General features: G+C 41.7%; 1 protein-coding gene across 2 annotated transcripts in view; it reads right to left on the bottom strand.

Annotated features, from left to right (window-relative positions):
• Positions 1–20,006, bottom strand: part of NHS (NHS actin remodeling regulator) — a 365,870-nt gene that overhangs the window by 48,951 nt on the left and 296,913 nt on the right. For both annotated transcript variants that reach the window (XM_008154944.3, XM_008154945.2), the window contains exons 2-3: positions 5,821–5,973; positions 205–338 (exon numbers count right to left, since the gene is read on the bottom strand). In XM_008154944.3, coding sequence (XP_008153166.2) covers positions 205–338; positions 5,821–5,973 — 287 coding nt within the window. The remainder of the gene's footprint in view (positions 1–204; positions 339–5,820; positions 5,974–20,006) is intronic.

Raw genomic sequence — 20,006 nt, 5'->3', positions numbered from 1 at the left:
ATATATCTGTATCCCCACTCTATGCAAAAAAAAGAGTCATTATTTTCAGGAATGAAAGGGGGGAAATTAAGTTGTTTTCAAATGCACATGATTCACTCTCTCAGGCAGCCCAGTCTCCTTCGCTAGGAGGGAAACTAATTCCTAAAACCTACTCCTGCTTCCTGATGAGCAAGGACAGGGCTGCCAGCTGGCCACAAAGCTCACCGTTAAGAAGTGACGTTCCTTAACTTCGCGCCTCCTCTGGCTGTGAGCTGGGGGGTAGGCTGGCAGTGGAGGAGCAGCTACAGAAAGGGGCACAGCAGCTCTCTGCTCCCGGCGATCATTCCGGCTCCGATGTTCTAGGGGCAGAAAAAGCAGTAATGCATAAACATACGTGGCATTTTCAATGTCTCTTGTCTTGATGGGAGATTGAGCAAAGGGCTGGAGAAAGGTGAGTTGCTAAGTTAGCTCATTTGTATACCAAATACGATTTTCAGAATGGTTCCAAACTAAACTTTCACTTCATAATAATATGAAGTTATAAACTTACATTTCAATGGATCCATTCATAATCTTCATACAAGATGGCTCAATCTTGAGTTTGGAAAAAGCAGCATATTTCTAAATGTGCCTCATTTCAAAACAACATGAGTAAAAAATACCTAGAACAATGGTGGAAGATGTGGTGGCACAAACATGCCAGAGCCACCCAGGGAGTGCAGGGATAAATGCTCACAGCCATCCCAAAGGTGCTGGACCAGCTTATATAGGCTCAGGGGTGCTGAGTGCTGCATGTTCAGGAATTTTACAAGCTAGTTTTTAAACTCTTGGTAGCTTGAAATAGGTCATAGTGTGAGAATTTACATCACAGACATTGGTGAGAACTATGTATCAGGGCTTTTGTTGTTGTTGTTATTTACTTTATTATTTTTGTTTGTTTAGAGAGCCTGTGACCAGCACACAATTTCAGTCATCTGAGCCCTGTCACCCATAACACTCAGAGGGCTTTGAAACCCTGGGCTCCTAGGAAAAGTAAAGAGCTCTCAATGACAACAGTTGTCTGATTTCAGAATAAAGCTACCACTGGGAAAAGCCAAGAAATTTCCCTATGTGGGATGAAGTGGTGTTGACTTCATAGCAAGAATCATTGAGATACTAAGAGAACCATTTAGCTTCCTGAGTGTTTAAAAAAGCCCCAAAGCATGCCCAGCCCAACACCTTGGCCACACCAAATGCCATTCCACCTGCCAAAAACTAGCCTATACTCATGCCCAGGACCTGAAATCTCATGACTACATCATGACTAAGACACAAATTGGTACAGCATATTTCTTAATCATCCCTTCTATTATTTAAAATCACCATTCTCAGCACATCAATAATTATAACTATGATGCCCAATATTTACTGAGCAATTGCCCTATGCCAAAGACACTTTGCTAAAGCTCTTATATGCATCTAAACAGTAGGTACTGACACACTCCTCTTCTGCAGATGCCTAAACAGGCTCAGGGAGGCTAAGTCACTGCTGAGCAACGGTGGTACACACTTGGCCCAAGGACCCTGCTCTTTACCACTATTTGACCTATAGGCACTGTAAGGCCCTAACATACTTTCTCACTCATCAGAGCAAGACTGCTTAGGTTTGATAGTATTAGATTATAATTATATTTTATCACATTCTAATTCTTTGAATATTGATAATAGAATATAGAATATTTGACAGCTCATAAGACACAACTCATTTTTTTACCCATGTTAGAAAACAGAACTAACTACACTGATCCTCTCAGGTGACATCAGAAGTAAGCCCTTTCTCCAAAGGCCTGATAATGCCCAGTGCCCATTTCATCTCTATCACTGTATTAATAGAAATCAAGATATCATTATATGCCTGCCTCTATCTCTAGGGGGAAAGCAGAGACTAGATTTTATTTAGGTTGAGATGTAGTGTGGTCGAAATAAATGTTTGTTGAGTGACTGAAAGGAGGAATGAATTAATGCTTTGGTCAAAGTCTAGTCTTTTAGTATTAGAGTGTACTCCATACCCCTATCTTTTTCACCAATTGGTAGGACCTTCTCTAAGTCCTGTTGCCTGTTTCCACCAGCTTCATTAATGCCAGCCCCATTTCCTCTTTTCTGTAGTCAGTGTGCTACACTAAATGTACCCCTGAACTCTCAAGCTTTCAGGTTTCTTTCCATGTCTGATTCGGCTATCTGTGGGTTTCTCTGCCAAAATACCGACTTTGTTTATGGCAGGAAAACATGGTAGAATTCCTCATCTTCCTTTTCTTGGGATTCTTTAGTCAAATGTTGACTCCAGTTAGCAAACAGAAAAAGTATTCATCACCATGTAGGTAGTCTTCGCTAAACTGCCTTCACAGCCAATGTTTATCAGGAAACAGAACTAACTACATTTTTTAGATAAATGTCTTCTTTGTTAAAGTGCCTACCTCCAATACCATCCTCATTTTTCTCTACAAGCAAATAGTGGGCTTTTTACTAAATAAGCAGTGCAAGGAAAAGCTTTGGCAGACTTAAATTCATAACGAAGAATAGAATACAGGTGTCAATCGTTAGGAAAAGGTGGAAGGAAGGGAGGAGTCCAGAGGGAGACATCAACTCAGTTTCCTATTCAATTGCTTCCCTCCTACACTTTCTTAAATAGATCTCTTTCATTTACCCTAGGCAGGAAATAAGCAGGCTAGATTAATTGCTCCCTGATAATGCTCTTCTCTGGTGGTGGGGTGGGGAGAACATTTGTCTACTAGAGCCTTTTTTATTATTATTCATAAGTCATTTTTATTCAATTTTTCCAGATTCAACCAGATAACTTTAAGCTGTTCATAGCTATCACATTTCACTGTGTTGTCAGGTTAGATCTAATAATCTCTCCCTATCTTACAAACATAAACAATGGCATCACTTAAAGCCATTATTGTCTCTGAGTATAAAGAATTGCTAAGAAATGGAGGAAAAAGAGGAATCAGATTCTAAATAATTTGAAATCCATTAAGGTGCTACTTCTTCCGGGCAGCCTTCCCTGAAGCTCCATGGCATAATTATTGCTTTTTCTCTGAGCCTCATATCACAGTGTTGAAATTACCTGGTTACTTATCTTCCTCACTAGATCAGGAATTCTTTGTGGGCAGGGACAATAACATTATTGAAGTCTGAATCAGAGGTTTATCACAATGTCGGACCATTAATAGATATTGTTGAAAGGTTTGCTATTGAACAGATCTTGAATGCAGCCAATTTATAGGTTCTGATCTCAATACCCCAGCTCCCTCCTTATAGCTTCCTATCCTCTCCCGCTGGTGAAAGCCAGGATATTTCAGCTGTCCAAATAGATAACCTACAGGAAAACTCACTGCAGCATTTGCTTAGCAAGGCCATTGTCTGATAGGTCCGAATTAGTCACGGCCACCAGATGGCAGAAGTACTATTCTGTTGATCGCACTGCTAAGCCGCTGTGTTTCTTGGACAAGGTTAAAAAAAAAAAAAGTCGCTTTCTAATTTTAATTCTACACTGCATGTTTTTAATTCTATGATGCCTATAATTCCTGTTTATGGCTCTCTGCAGTGCTATTAAAATCACCACACCCAAGATTTGCTATCGAGACAACCACAAAGCCAGCCAGTCTGTGGAGGCAAGATGCAGCTCCAGGGTCTTCCTTCCAAACCCCACGAGCCCCCACATCCCTCTCTCAGCCCTTAGGAGGAAGTTCACAGAAAACTGATATTGGCACTTGCTGTTTCTCAGTTATGCCATTAAGCCCAAACATGACAACACAGTGAAATGTGATATCTATGAACAGCTTAAAGTTATCTGGTTGAATCTGGAAAAATTGAATAAAAAATGACTTATGAATAATAATAATAAAAAGATAAAAATAATTATGGCTAAAGGGCTAACATTACTCAAGCTCTCTAATGATGGAATCAAAGAAAGTATTTAGTGAGAATGATCACATTTCCCTGTCATCATTCTGTGCCCTCAATGCTCAACCAGTTTTCTGCAGAATTTCATTCAGTTGCACAAACATTCATTTGAGGACCTATTATATGTCACATTCATGCTAAATGCTTGGAATAAAAAAAATTTAATAAGATATCCTTGCCCTTGAGTTGCTCATGGATTAATGGTGGAAGATAGGTCTATAGGTTTTTAGTTATAATATAAGCTTATAAGTGACATGATGCACAGGATATTATGGGAAGGGTTTCTAATCCAAGCTGCAAAGGAATGGCGAGAGTGTTAGGGAAGATTTCCAGAAGGTGGTTTGCACTAAAAATTTGGTAAAGAATGCCTTTTAAGCCATGTATAATATCAAAGGAATAATAAAAATACCAGAGATACTTCTTTCTAGAGGATACTGATAACCATTCTTCATTGTAAGCATCATAGTGTCCACTACTAATAACCAAGGGGAATTTTGAGAAACAATTGTTTTAGGGATATCAGTAGGTTAGCTCTTTTATTAAAGGGGAAAATGACTAGGAATTGGAGAAAAGGGAGAAGTCATACATATGTGGAAAAAATAAGCGGAAACCAACATTTGTCAATTTATTTCCCCATCTTGATAGTGACTTTAAAATATTTTACTTGAATAGTAATACTTTTGCAAGATACAGTTTCTTAAAGAAGCATAAAGAATTTGGAACAAAGACATTGACTGTACAGGCACTATCTTCTCCATAGCAAAAATCTAAAGGCCAAAAAAGCTGACATGCCAACTCCTGATACCCAAGTTAGGGGACTCTAAGAGAATGATGCCAGTTTGTAATCTCCTTGTCCTAATTAGAATGGTTTTAAGACACTCAAAAGTAACCAGTGTAAGAAAGGGCTGTATCTTCTACCTGGACTGCTATGTGCCTAACTCCAGCTTTCTCAGGACTGTGAGAGAAACCAAAATAGAAATATTTAGTTATTTCCCTAGAACAGTGGTCGGCAAACTCATTAGTCAACAGAGCCAAATATCAACAGTACAACGATTGAAATTTCTTTTGAGAGCCAAATTTTTTAAACTTAAACTTCTTCTAACGCCACTTCTTCAAAATAGACTCGCCCAGGCCGTGGTATTTTGTGGAAGAGCCACACTCAAGGGGCCAAAGAGCCGCATGTGGCTCGTGAGCCGCAGTTTGCCAACCACAGCCCTAGAACATGGTATATAGTTAATAGGGAAAGAGCTCTGGCTGGAGGTCTGGAGGCCCAGGTCTGGTCCTGGCACTATACCTAACCTGCTATATGTGACCCTGAGCAAGTTTCCTGACATCTCTAGGCCTCCATGTGCTCCACTGTAGAATGGACCAGATCACTGGTTCTCAACAGGAACAGAAGAGCTCTATGGGAGCGGTCTGGTTGTTTGATGACTGGGTGTTTTTTGGCTCATGTTTCATGTACTCTGAATGCACCAGTTTTTATGGTGTGTCCTCTTACCCTTCAACCCCTTTATTTCCCGATATTTTTTATTTCAGAATGACTTGTGATTGTTTTTACTTAATTCAAAGCTACTTTGATAGGTGCAAACACTGCTTCATTATGTGTTCTAGTGTAGTCATGCCCAGGCATTTGCATATTGCAAGTATTATTATCACAATAAGTATTTTTCCTTTTAAATTCTGTTTATTATCATATTTAGACCATAATGCTACTTTTAATTATGTGTATAGGTAGTTTATATTATCTATGACTTCATTTCAGGTTAGAAAAGGGAGTGTTTCAAAGTACTTGCTATAACAAAAGGAAGTGTTGTGAGTAATGGGAGAGAGAACAACTGAATGGGACATTCTCTGAGTTCTCTCCTTGAAAAGCCCTCCAAGCCTGGGATTAATCACCTCTGCGCAGGGCTTGCAGGCTCTGCCGGGCATGGCGGTGCAGTTCCTCCACGCAGGGTGGCCTCGTGGCCGGGAGGAAGATGTTTCTTTGCTGGTGCCACGGTGCACGGTAGTACACACTCAGCTTACTCTCAATGTCCAGGTTGGAGACGGCTGCAAGACAAAAAGGGAAATGAGGCATTATATGTCAGTAGCTTTAAACTGTGCATTTGGCAGACATGGGGTGGGGAGGGGGCAGGGGCGGAGTCCAGGTAGAGTGGAAGTCCCGATTCTGCATTCACATTGGGAACTCACTCAAGACTGAGAAAGGTTTGAAGTTTATAATGCAGAGAGGAACAACCTTTGCCCCCATCCAAGGGATGGGAAACCCCTGAACACCAACCAGCTAACTTTCTATCCACACCTTCACTTTGTACTGTGATCAACCTGGACAAGCCCCTGGCCAGCCATGCTTAGGGGTGGGGGTGGGGGGTCCTGCCTTCCAAGAAAGCAGAGAAAAGACTCAGGGATGAGTCCAAAAGGTTGCCCCATCTCCAGTCTTCTGGCTACAGGCTGCAGAACTATATATAGTTCTACACACCTGCCCCTGATGCCCACCTGAATTTCCCCCTTGCTTGCCCTGCTTTCTGTCTCCTGTGATCCTTGGCCCCCGAACCTCACTATTTAACCTTATCCTGCCTTTGACCTGCCAATCTCATTGCCTGTCATGTTTCAAAGCATTACTTAGTCTCCCTAGTTTCGCCCAGGGTCTCCCCGAACACAAGCATTAAATATCCCATTACATGGGTATGGGTGTTAAGAGAGTGAAACCACAGACAGTGCTGGTAAGGAGAGGAGCACAGTCCTTGCAACTGATCTAAGAGATCAGGGATGGAGGCCTCCTTCCCCAGAGCACAGCAATTAACCCATTATGTCTTCTTCATGTACACACTGAGTCTAGGATGGCAATCACACATGACTTGAAGGCAAATTCTTATGGAAGAAGCTGCTCCTAAGAGAGAGGATTCTGAAGAGGAAATTCTTGCACAAAGGAACTCCTGAACACCTGGACAGCCTGCTAGTCTCAAGAATGGTGAGCACTATCCCAGTCTGCCTTACCCTCCAGACATACTTTCCAGACTAGACCCCTGTCCTGGGCTCATCAGCTCCTCCCAGTCTCATTGTGTCTTTCCGCTTCTTTTCCTTTTTTTCCTGGTATGTGATTTGGGGGCATTCTGCCCAAATTCGTATTCCTGTGCCCCAAACGGATTTTTGGTTTTTCTCTGATCCTTTTCTTTTTGAGGTTAAGTCTACCATTTCACTTTGTCTGAGAAGCCATACCTAGAACAAGATACTCTACAGATAGAACAGAAAAGTAAATGAAAAAGAAGGAAGAACACTTTTGTAGAAAGGGAATAGAAAGAAAACTGGGGGAAACGCAGCCTTTTGATAATGTATCTTCCTCCAACTACTGTATTTATGGCAGTTATTTTTGGGTTTTGCTTTTGTGTTCTAATGCAGTCATCAGTAGTGTGTTTTTCTAGAATAATGCATCATACCCACAAAGAGTACCAATAGAAACAAAGACCTATTTCCAAAGATGCTAAAGAAACAGCACATTGACAGGTTCAAAGGGCAATGCCATGCCCCTGAAACAGTGCTGGGGAAATGCTCTCTATAACTGTGCCATTCAATGTGGTACATTGGCTACTAAGTACTTTAAAATTTTTAATTAAAAAAATTAAATTAATTTAAATAGCCATAGGTGGCTATTGTATTAGCCAACCATAATAATAAATAGTCTGTTATATTCTCTCACCTTCAGCTACAGAACAGATTACTCCCTTTGACCTAGATTTATCTTTTCTTTGTGTTTAATCTCCAAGAATTCAAGCCCAGGGGTTAGAGATCCCAGGATTATTTTCCTGGGTAGGAGATAGTATCTTAGGAAAACGTTTTATGGAGCCAAGAATAAAAACAGCAAATTTTTTTCCTTGAGCTACTCTAAAACTTCAATCTTTTCCTTGGAAACTATAAGTGTTTGGGGAACCAGTCAGGAGTAACTAGGTCCTGGGGATAAGAAAATCTAGGAGGAATTGCTGAGGGAAAAGTTAGCCTCTTCAGGCCTCAGATGAGGTATGGGAGGCCTTGGGATAGAAAGAGTGGACCATATGTGGATCAGATCTTCCCTTTTCTCAAGTGTAAAGTAAAGGAGAGTGCTAAAAACAGAGGCTTTATTTAACCATCATCAGAGGGACACTCAGATTCAGTGACCAGGACTGACTAAAAAGTCAGCTTCTCTCTGGATGTAGAGGTCAACTCCCACCCAACAGAGGTGGTTGTGAATTAATGTGTTAGTTGCGGCTGGGAGAAGGGACAGAATAGAAAACTTGCTTGGGGGAAAGACAAGGCAAGAAGTTCAGTGGGCAGTCCCCAAAATAGAGGGTTTTCCAAGTACTTCCTCTCCCAGATCCATTCCTTTAGGAAAGGAGGAATCAGGATTCGGAGCTGGGCCCACGTGACTTGGGAGTAGACCAGAAAACTCTTACAGCCCCTCATTCTCTCAGAACTGGGTCAAGTGGCTGTGGCTCCTTAATCTTTGTGTGGTAAGAGCTGAGCTCCTGCTATTTATCTCAATATTGATTTAAAGAGAAGACTCATCAGAAGTAATTGTCAAAAACACAGAATCCTGGGTTCCAGCCTAGACTTCCTAAACCAGTTTCCAACAGAGAGGCCTAGTAATCTGTGTATTTGAAAAGTGCCCCTGGATTATTTTTTATCAACAAGCAGTTTGAGAAACACAAAATGTTATCTTATGATTCCTTGGGATCTTTTGGGAGTGAAGTGAGATGGGCCACATGGGGGAAAGAAAGAAACTATTGAAAATGGAAACATCCATCCATTCATGGAATGTTTTCTAAATAGCTATTATATCCCAGGCACAGTACTAGGTGCTGGGATATAGCACAGAACAAAACTTGGAGTGCACATTCTCTGGTTCTGTGTGAAAATGGTTTAGGTATGATTCTACCTGGAAACAACAGGCTGGAAGATGTCACCTCTGGCAGATTCCTCCTGTTTCAGTATTATTCAATTCCCTGGGGATTGCTTAAGCCCACTAGATTCTAAAGGCCATAAACACCAAAAAGATTAGTCCCCACTCCTCCACCTCCACCTTTTTGCAGTAGGGAATCTCAAATTAAAGGGTAAATTATCATACTGTAAAATAAATGTAATGAAGTTCAATAATATTCTCTTTTCTTATTAAATATCAGGTTATTTGAAAAAAGCAGTTTTTTGTGACCCTGCTTTTTTGATGCCCTAAACACATTCTTACTGTGCCTACTGGGCAGGCCAGCTCTGAGTTTCTGGGCTGCTAAACTGCCTGCTGCTCAGGACTGTGGATTTGCAGATGCAAAGATTTAATATGTGAGTTCCAGAGTGGACACAAGCCAAGTCATAGTTCCTGGGAAGAACCAGCTCTCACAATACAGCCTTCAGGGCTAGGAATCCTCACCTCTTTCCTGGTATTTTTCTTTATCTGTTGAGAAGCAATAACGGATTTCTGCCATGCATTAACGGGCGAACATTTCACTCATCAGTGGCTACAATAATGTTTATCTCTTAGGGAAGGGAAGGAAAACTCTGTAATCACTTTGCTTTCAGTTTTGTCCTTTGGCTATAGAGCATTAACTAGTATTATGTGTCTACCAGAGGCAAACAGACAGACATTAATAATAGAACTCTTCCAGGGAAAACTATCTCATTTTCCTTCTTTAAAATATCTATTCCTTTTCCTACATAACAGTCCAGCGGAAGTTGAATCCAATCATTCATAAGCTCACTGTATCACTGCCATTGCAAGCCTGTTCCATATCTTCAGGTTCACCCTGTCCCCTTTTCTCCCTGTTTAACAATTTCACCATGGCTAAGCCATGCAATATAGCTGGCTTAGTATTATCAGTAATGTTTGTTCTCATAAATATGATACAAAGAGAACCAAGAAGATTTCTCCTCTGCTTATTTGGATACATCCAAGGATCCCTCTGTGGTAGGCAGAATCCTTGGATAGCCACCAAGATTCCTTCCCTCTCGTGTACATATACTGTGTAGTCCTCTCCTCTTGAGTTTAGGTAGAACCAGTGAATTATGTTGCATTACTTGGCAAAAGGGATTTTAAGATCCCTACTCAGTTTACTTCTAATTAATCAAAAGGGATATAAGTATCCTGAATGTATCTGGCCTAATCAGGTGAGCCCTTAAAATAAGGGTGGGAAACATTTTTTTTCTGCCAAGGGCCATTTGGACATTTATAACATCATTCCCTTAATATAATTCACTGAATATAAATTTATGTTGCCATGAAAAAAGCTTCTAGATTTATTGAATTTCGAGTCCCATCTGCAGTTGCCTTGGCAGGACCAGACCAAATGATTTTGTGGCCTTATACAGCCCATGAGCCTGACGTTTCCTGCCCATGCCTTAAAAAGAGACAACAAGCAGAAGAGACACTCTCCTGCTGGCCTTGAAGAACAAACTTCCACAATGTAGAGAAGGCCACATGGCAAGTAATGGTCGGTCACCTCTGAGAGCTAAGAGTCTCAGTCCTATAACCTCAATGAACTGAATTCTGGCAACAACCAATGAACTTGGAAGAGACCGCCAGGCCTCAGATGAGAAATCAGCCCAAGCCAAAACCTTGATTGCAGATCAGTGGGATCCAGAGCAGAAGACCCAGTTACTGTGCCCAGAATACTGACCCACGGAAATTGCGAGATCATAAATGGGTGTTGTTTTAAGCTGCTAAATATGTGGTAATTTGTTATGTGACGATAGAAAACTAAGACACCTTCCCACTATTTTATCTATTTTCCTATAGCCAGTCACTTGCCTTACCTAGTTGTCCTTCTGTCCTCCCTTTGTTACTGCCCTCCAAGAAAGGGACAGAAAATGGTTACAATATGAAATAGGGCTATGTGTCTTTTGTATCTCTTACAGCAGGAAAAAAGTTTATGTGTAGGTATCATTTCTCCTGTCTAAGACTATAGGCTCTTGCAAAGAGCTCCAGTCATATGCTAAGCTCTAAGCCAAGTCCATTATATTCATGACATTGTCACATAATGCAAGGATTAAACTATTGCTCCCATTTTACAAATAAGGAAACAGAAACTCAGAAAAAGTAAGTAAATTTCCAAAGTCACACACCTGGCAAGTGGAAGATCTGGGATTAAAAACTATCTCTGGCTTCCAAGCAAGTAGCTTTCTAAAACCAATCTATATATATAAAAGCCCAGCGACTGTTATGGCAGAACAACCAGAATGACCAGTCGCTATGATGCACACTGACCACCAGGGGGTAGACGCTTAAGGCAGGAGCTTCCCCCTGATGGTCAGTGCACTCCCACAGTGGGAGCACCGCTCAGCCAGAAGCCAGGCTCACAGCTGGTGAGCGCAGCGTCAGTGGCAGGAGCCTCTCCAGCCTCTGTGGCAGTGCTAAGGAGCTGCGAGCCAAGCAGTAAGGAGCGAGCAGGCAGGCGGTTAGGAGTGAACAAGCAGGCGGTAAAGAGCGAGCAGGCAGGTGGTTAGGAGAGATGGGTCCCGGATTGTGAGAGGGTGCTGGTCAGGCTGAGGGACACCCCCCTCCTTGCACGAATTTTGTGCATTGGGCCTCTAGTATTAAAATAAGTTTGCCTAAGATAAGGCTGATTGGGGAGTGGGGTGGAGTGGGATGTCTGCCATATAAAAGTATTTAGTGCTTCTCAAAATCACAAGAAAAGATTCAGAACTGGTACTTTTTGTGTCACCCATAGTATTAGGTGTAACCAAGAACTCAGTGAATCTTTCAAAAAGTGCCCAGCAGACTTGTCATATCATAGAAACACAAACATCACCACAAACACCAAACTGCTAGAAGAGAATGACATTGTAGGAAATGTCTACAGAGCAGTGAAGTCTTTATAGACTGGACTTAATTCATTTCCCCTGTCGAGCTCTGGGGATAATGGAATTGTCTAGACCTTGATTCACAGTGATGTATTGAAAGCATGGGTCACTGGGTTCATCTGAAATGAGCTGACGTGGAAGTTGAGGAAAACTAATGGCTGCCACTCTCTTAGAAAGGCCAGATCCTTTTTTAAGGGCAGGAGGAGACTTGAGTTTAGGAACTGTTAGGAAGGGGTAAAATTCAGGGGCAGATATAATCTTGCCCCAAGCCTCTCAAGATCCCAGTCTCTCCCTGCCCTGCTAGTTTTGGTACTTGTTTAACACTGCCTTTCCTGGCTTCATGAGCCTCTCACTCCCTTAAACCTTTATTAGCCCTGGGAGAAGTACAAAATTGTTTATTGTTAGCCTCTCTTCCAAGAAAGCTTCTCTACCTCAAGTCTCCACCCCTGCCACTGACTCTCTACCCATGCTACATTGTCTTCCTTCTCCCAGCCTCTCAGGACTTTAAAAGGGGGAAGTTGACAGCTGAAATCAAAGTTTGAATGATACCTATGGTGAAAATTTCAGAAAAAAGGGCGCAAAGTTACTCAGAAATGGAATTTCTACCCCTTCAAGAAAGGGAAGATATTTTTATTTTTTATTGATTTTTAGAGAGAAGAAGGGAGAGAGAAACACTGATGTGAGAGAGAAAGAGGTTCGGCTGCCTCCTGCATGCACTCCAACCAGGGATCGAACCTGCAACCTGGGTATGGATCCTGACCAAGATAGAACCCACCACCCTTTGGTGTACAGGATGACGCTCCAACCGAGACACCTGCCAGGGCAGGAGGGAAGAGATATTTTAGAATGTTCTTGGAGTTTTTACAGGATTAACTACCCACATACACCTTGCTAACCTTCTTGCACTTCAACCTATCACACCCACCCCCCATCACACAACACTCTTGCCAGGAACACACTCCTCCACAAACCATCCACTCTGATGCTCTGTGACAGAAAGCAGCAGGGAGTGTGTTAGCACATTAACATATTAATGAGCATCTGAAATAGTCAGTGTTACAGATATGTCACAGGTTTGTTCCCTGGATCCCTGCTATGTATAAGATAATCCTCAGAAGTTATCAGCTTGGTAAGCAAAATGAAAATCTAGTTAGGGTCTCTGTTGCTGCCGTATGAGTTCTCAGATTTGTTAGGGAACTAGGGAGGGAATTTCACCAAGTGAAACCATTTATTCCCGCCTCTCTTCCGTTGTTGGCAACCAGCCCCTTGCTCACTCTGCTTGGCAGTGTGGAGGAGAAAAGACTTTGCTGCGGGAAGTCATCCATTGTCAAAAACTACCATGAAAATGCAACAAGGAACTCGGAAGGCTGATGAACCTTGAGCTTTAGCAAGGGCTAAAGCTATGCACCAATTGTTCTGTCAAGATAGTGGTGGCTTGAAGCAATTTCCTGACCTAATAGTCTCAAAGTAAATCTTTACTAATATTTACTGACCTTTGAGATAGTCTGTCTGCTATCAGATTGCCGTGCCTAACTGAGGGCAAGATGTGTATCTAAAATTGAATAAAAGCTAACTGGTCCAGGGCTTCAGGGAGCTTCTTCTCTAGAGGGAAGTTTCCACCTGGCTTATCCATGATTCCTAAATTCATATTTCTTGTCTAGTGTTTTCATTTGTGCATCGACCCCTTCTTCAGATCATGAACCTTAGCCATGCTGGATGCGGCTTCACAATCTGCCACCTGTGGAGCAGCCCAATGCCATAGCCAGGTTCCCAGTCTGTCCCTACTGCTGGATTTCCTAGTCTATAGAACCATAATACTGACTTGTCCACCACTATTGATATAGCATCCAATGTGGACCCCTCAGTATCAGAAAAATCTAAGCTTCCTGACAAGTTTCAGTGTCCTGATGTTACCATAGGCAGCTGTCAGTCCTGACTGGCAACTTTAGGGGGTGGGCTGCAGTTGGGCTGTGCAGAGGACTCCAGCACACCAGGATCCAGAGGTGTCCTGTGGACTCCAACTGGCTCCCTCAGATGTGCGGGATGTGCAGGCACTGTGTCCAGCATGGGAGGAGGGGTGGCACCAGCAACTCCAGGCTTCCTGATGGGGGTCCTGCAGCCTCCCTCTCTGTGACTGTAGACCAGCAGGGAGCCTCAGGGAGACTCTCCTACTGGCCAAGATGGTGCAAGGGGCGGTTCTTACACCCAGCATGCCAAAAGCTAGAAGATGATTGGACAGTGCCCCAGCCCACTAAAAGCTAGAAAGATGATTGGATGGGGAAAAGCCCTCCTCTTGCTATCTCTATAAGGACAGCAGCAGCCTTGAGCAGGAAGGGGAGATGGTCTTTGAGACAGGAGTCCACCATTCTCCTAGGTGGTGGCACCTGAATAAAACCTCTTTCTTTTTGCACCAGCACCTATCTCACAAGTTTGGCTTTCCTTACAGCAGGCAGCCCAAACTGCATTTTTTGGTTACACTGAAACATGACAGCACCCATAGAATGAAACATGTCTATATATTTATTTATTTTTACCATAGAAATATTTCTCCATCTTCTAAAACAAAATATCAAGAGTACTGCTTAACTATTACTGTTACTGTTGTTTTATTGTCCAACATTCTGTGGAAAGACCACTAGAAACCTGGGTTATACTTGCTGTTCTTTGCCCTTGTGCTTGTTACCAAACATTTCCAGTATTCCAGTCCCCATTTTTATAAATGAGGATTTAGACCTTCTGTTCTCTGAGTCCTGAGTCCTGTTGTGTTCTGTTTATGATTCTTATTTCTACTAGTCACCAAAATTAAGTGAGGTTACATCATCCACTCTGAAAGACTTTGTATTCAAGCTATGGCAGGATGCAGTTGGGGAATGACCCTGAGCTCTGGGATGGAAAGCTGGGGATTCATCACATTCTGGATCCAGCAGTGGATCCAGAATGAGTTAATGAACTCTTTGGGCCTCTGTACCCTCCTCTGTAAAGTTGGAATCGTGGAACCCTTATAGAACAGTTCTGAGGATCCAATGAAATGATCAAGTCCTTGCCATGTTACTGCTTACTAAATGTTAGTTCCCTTTCTTGGACTGGAAACAAAAGAAGACCAAGAGGCTAGGATTGGGGTCCAAGTTCAAAAGAGGAAAGTCTGGAGCTCTCCAAGTTTCTCTTTTTCTTTTTTCTTTATTTTCCTGTCTTCTTGATAAGTGATATATAAACAAAGATGAGGCCACTAGAGATCACTCTGGTGGTGGTGGTAGGGGGGCGCGTGTCTGACAATCTGAAAACTGAAAAGAAGGCTGCCCACTACCAGAGAGCCTGTGACTTCTCTGACAGTTTGGATATCCTCAGTCTCTGATGTTGTTGACTTGGGCAGCATTCAGTGTAATGACTTGGAGATCCTAATTCTCTGAGTCACTGTCAGAGCTGCAGAACTATAAACTCCTTGGAAGCAGTTTATAATTTACTTGTTTATCTTCAGGCCATTCTGCTGCCATGTTATACACCATGCACTTCATCCAGAATGTAAGCAAGTAGCCATCTGTCACAGTTCATCTATTGTTTTAAGAAAATTCCTTTTACGCAGCTAGCAGAGTCATTGGATTCTACCACTGGAAGGGACCCCAGAAATTATAGAGTTGTGTGCTTTTTTTAGAGGATTGTTAAATCCATTCAGCAGGTAATGACTAGTATGTTTAAAATAATTAAATAGAAAAATAGCAAAGTGCACTACATGAAGTTGTTTTATGAAGTTATTGTTTCTGTTACATATGTGTGCATGTGTATATGTATGTGTGTATATGCAGGGTTGAAATATAAAATGTGTTTCTTGTTCTGATAGCAGTCAGCACATTGAAAACTACTATTTAGGCCACTATTCTCATGTAATGATGAGGAAATTGAAGTTCAAAGATTTGACCCAAGATTATAGAGCTGATATTTGGCAGAGGCAGAAAGAAAACTCAGGTCTCCTGACCCTGGGTCTATGCACTTCCCTTGGCAACTTCTTCCTCCCATGCCAACCATCAGCTTGGCTGCTGCGCCCTTCATCTCTCTCAGTAATGATTTGCTACCTATTACATCTATCAGTTTGTCCTCCCACCGAAAAAAATCCCACACTTTCTCACCTGTTCTCTAAGGAACCAGCCATTTTTATTTTAGGATTCCAGAAGCATGTCAGCCCAGGGAGTAAAGAACAATTTATCTAGGGATGCTGATGTCACCACCAGTTAGCAGACCTCATATTGAGTAGCACTAGTTTAAAAAATGAGAGATCAAGGCTATAAGATAGGTATTTGATTGAACAGTCATAAATTAGTGCTAGTCAACTGGTTTGTTCTACAAAAACTACATTGATAACTCAATCTATTAATTAGATCAACCATGAAGTTAACTTTACCAGAGGGGCCATAATGATAGTGATAAAGTGCTTGCTTTCTAGCAACTTGGACTGAAAATGACCAGCCCATCATCAAATCCTAACATATTTGTTCCAATTTTCAAGGTGTTCATGCCTAAGTTTAAATCAGAGTGGGAGGAATAGGAGCTTGTCTCAACCTTTGCTTTATTAGCCCCACGCCCCTTAAAGAGACACTGGCAGTTTTAAAAGTTTGCAAGTTAAAGTATAAAAAAAGAATACTGAGCAGAAATAAGGAATTTGATCTTTTAGGAGAGCTAAATGGATAGTTAAGAAATACTTCCAAGATTAAGAAAAGGTTGAATGTCACAAATGTTTTCATTATTTGCAAAGAACCAGATGAGGTTGGTTACAGGGATAACCATGGGTATCATCCTTTAGTACTCTTAGTTCTGTGGAAGAAGGGAAATAGAGAGGAAAGATGACGCACTGCTCACAAAGATTAATATGTTTTTAAGTCCCTTCCATCCTGCTCAAACTACAGATGTGATGTCATGAACATGGACACCTTTGACATTCAAGGGAAGAAAGTGGAGCTGAAGTGGGAAAGGCAGCTTAGAAAAAGCAAGTGAAATCACCTTTTTATTCAGGAGACACTGCACATACCCACTGGGTGTAAGAGGAAAGGGTTCTACTTTCAATATGGTGCACAGAACCTCTCTGGTCCTCCTGGATAGATGTCTTTGTCTTAGTTAAATTGTGAAGCAGTAAGGTAATTAGCACGTGGCACCCAATTATGTATACTAATAAATATTTTCTCTTAGGTAGAGGTTAGTATTTTAAAATTTACTTACATATTATCAGCAACAATGAAAAATTTAAAAATAGTTACAAAAGGTCCCACATACCACCTCCACTGCACTTACTTAGAATTATTACTTGCTAATTAGTATTTTCATAGGTGGAAGAGAAGTGATGCCCTTTATTGGGACAACAAAGAAACTATAAATACATGAGCCTGCAAGCCAAAAGGAATTCTTTTCTGAGGATCTTTCCACAACAAAACCTAGACATTTATTATGAGTTCTGTGATCTCTTATAAAAGATACAGCATAAGCTATATGAGTGGGGGATATTTAACACACAATACACTGAATCTGGAGTCAGAAAAGATGTGTTATCTTCTGACTCAATTAGCCTGAGTCTAGCTGAGTCTGCAGTGATACCTAAGGAGGTCCTCTTTCCATGGTCAATGCCTCAGTGCCTCTATATGCCTGTGGAAGACAGGCTCAGAGAATGAAAATAATAGTTTGGGTTTTCCTAAGACAGGCATTGAGACAAAGGTTCAGGTAGGTACAAGTAGTTTATTTGGGAGGTAATGCTAGAAAGCTACCAGTAAGAGGTCCGAGGAAGTAAAAAGGGGAAGGGAAGGAAACCAATAAAGGGTGTGTTTAAGAGCATGCTATCATGGTGGGTAAATGGGGCTGGATTGCACCAGAAGCCAGTGTAGAACACACACCTTAGAAACAAGAAAGTTGGGATATTTATCTACCACTTCCTGTCAGTCATTGGCTGAGGGCTACCTAGGCACCAGAGCAATATTTTCCTGGTAGTTCTAAAAAATAGGCTCCTGGCCAGAGAAAGCCCTCGGGCAAAGAATGCAAGTTCTGGGAGATGTAAGTCCAGCTTCTATGCACCAAAGTGATAAGGATGAGGGAATATGTGCAGGGAACCAATAGTCTTAGGGGTTTTAGGAATGTACCCTTCACAGCACACAAGCATGTGCATTTCAAATTTGGGATATCTTGATTGTGCAGATGGTTAATTTTAAAAGTTTAATGCCAAAGTGGCTTAAAATGACTTTGTTGTCAAAATATCCCAGTGTGGCAGTGATGAACCCTGGTCAGCTAGCTCTGGATCCTGGTTGGAATACTAGCTGAGAAGGTCATGGCCTGGAGGACTGGCTGAGGGGAGGTTGCCTTTACAGGAACATGGTATAGGCACCCTGGCTATTCCCAGGGTCCTGACTCCTGTGTGGCATTTAACAGGTCACTGGACCTCCACTGCCCCATTTAGGTGGATCTAGTTTATAAATAACTAAAATCCATCTAAAGTTTCTACATTTTTAATTTACACTTTATTTGAGAAAAACCTAAATGCCTTTTTGCCCTTCATGCTCATATGCCCCATGTGTTGCAATATTTAGAAAACTAGAAGTTCCTTCCTTCCCTCCTTGTCTCTTGGGAACTCAGCCACTGGCCTTTAGAGAAGCTGGACTGGGTTTGTTGAGTAACATCACAGAAAAGTCCATGTGGTGATAGAGATTTTGATCTCCAGAAGACTTGAAAACTCAAGCTTGGAGGTCTTGGCATTTATCCAGAGATAAAACACATATGTTGGCACCTGCAGGGAAAAGGGAAATGAACAAGCCATTTTTTAATCCAGAGCCTATGATGGAAACTCCATAAGTAATGGCAGAATCTACTGAAGGCTATGGGCCCTGAGAAGTTATGAGAAGCCTCTCTGGGGGAATCTCTCTACCAAGACTTTGACTGAATGAACCACACACAGGGATCAGACCACTTCAGATGTGAATGAGCCCAAATACCAAAACACTAGGTTGAAACATATGAAATTGATATTTTTGTAGGTCAAAATAGTTGGTTATTGTGGATTTCATATGGTTCAACCTTATAGCTCTTAAATAAGCAAATGATGATCCAAAAACTCAATAATCTTTCAAAATGGATAAATGATACCCTATTTTCCTCTCCCAACTTCAAGACATATCTGTCAAGTTTCTCTTTTCAGTTTGATTTGCTAAGGAGGCAGGCACAGGCAAGAGGAGAAGAGGGGGAAAAAGATATGTATACAGGCAACTAGTCTAGAGGGTCTCATTAGAGAACAAGGGCCTCGGGCCCCAGTGCTGGCCAACATGGTTCAGAGGCCTACCAACAGATCTCTGAGTATACTGGAGTCCCTGTCTAATTATACTTGGGTCTGGGAAATAGAATATGTCATCTCTCATTAAGTTCAAGTTACTATGCAGATGTACTTTAAAGAGAAAGAGACGTCATCAGTGCCCTAATGGGTTTATAACCTAGTAGCCAAATAAGACAGATTAGAATTATCCCAGGTGGGATCAAGTGTGCACCCTGAGAGAATCTCTGTGCCAAAGATTCAAGAGAAATGCTTTCTGCTTCAGCAAGGAGTACAAGGAAGAGGTAACCTTGAAGTAGTGGTAATGGGATGGGAGTGAAAGATAGAATTAGCAGGGAGGTTGGAAAATGCTAGAAGAGAGCCATATGAAATTTTCATTTTGAGGTAAGAAAGATTTGAATACTTGTAATTTTCTACAAGGCAACCCAATATGAAGGTTGAAAAGTCTCAGTGTGGGTCCCAGAAGGACCATTGCAGCTAGATCAGGAGTTGTGTGAAGCAGAGGTAGGCAGGTTAGAGGCTACCAAGGAGAAATACAATACCACTTAGCATGTGCATGAACCAGGCACTGGGTTAGGCTCTTGATAGAGGTAATCTCATTTGGGTCCCACAATAAACCAAGGAAACACATTTGATTATCTTCAATTTACTGAATAGGCCCAGAGAGGTTAAAAAACTTGCCCAATTGCTCAAAGATTATAAATGCTAGAGCTAAGACTTGAAGTGAGTACATCTGATCTCAAAGCCTTTCACCACTTTCTGCTTTGCTACCCCACTTTCTAACTTACATAAGAGCAGATGTCCATTTGGGAAGACATGGTCATTCTGGAAAGAAAGGCTGAAATCTTTCACTGGAGAGCCCTGGTGGAGGAACCTGCTACATAATGGAGAATGTCTTAGTTGCCCCTCAAAGCAGAGCTCAAGACAAGTTGTTTGAGAATAGAGACGGGCTTTCTTGTGTATCTTTTGCACC

Source organism: Eptesicus fuscus, chromosome 1, assembly GCF_027574615.1.
Source record: "Eptesicus fuscus isolate TK198812 chromosome 1, DD_ASM_mEF_20220401, whole genome shotgun sequence".
NCBI classification, from domain to species: Eukaryota; Metazoa; Chordata; class Mammalia; order Chiroptera; family Vespertilionidae; genus Eptesicus; species Eptesicus fuscus.
The sequence above is the reverse complement of the archived record's forward strand: the minus strand, read 5'-3'. Positions and strand labels throughout refer to the sequence as shown.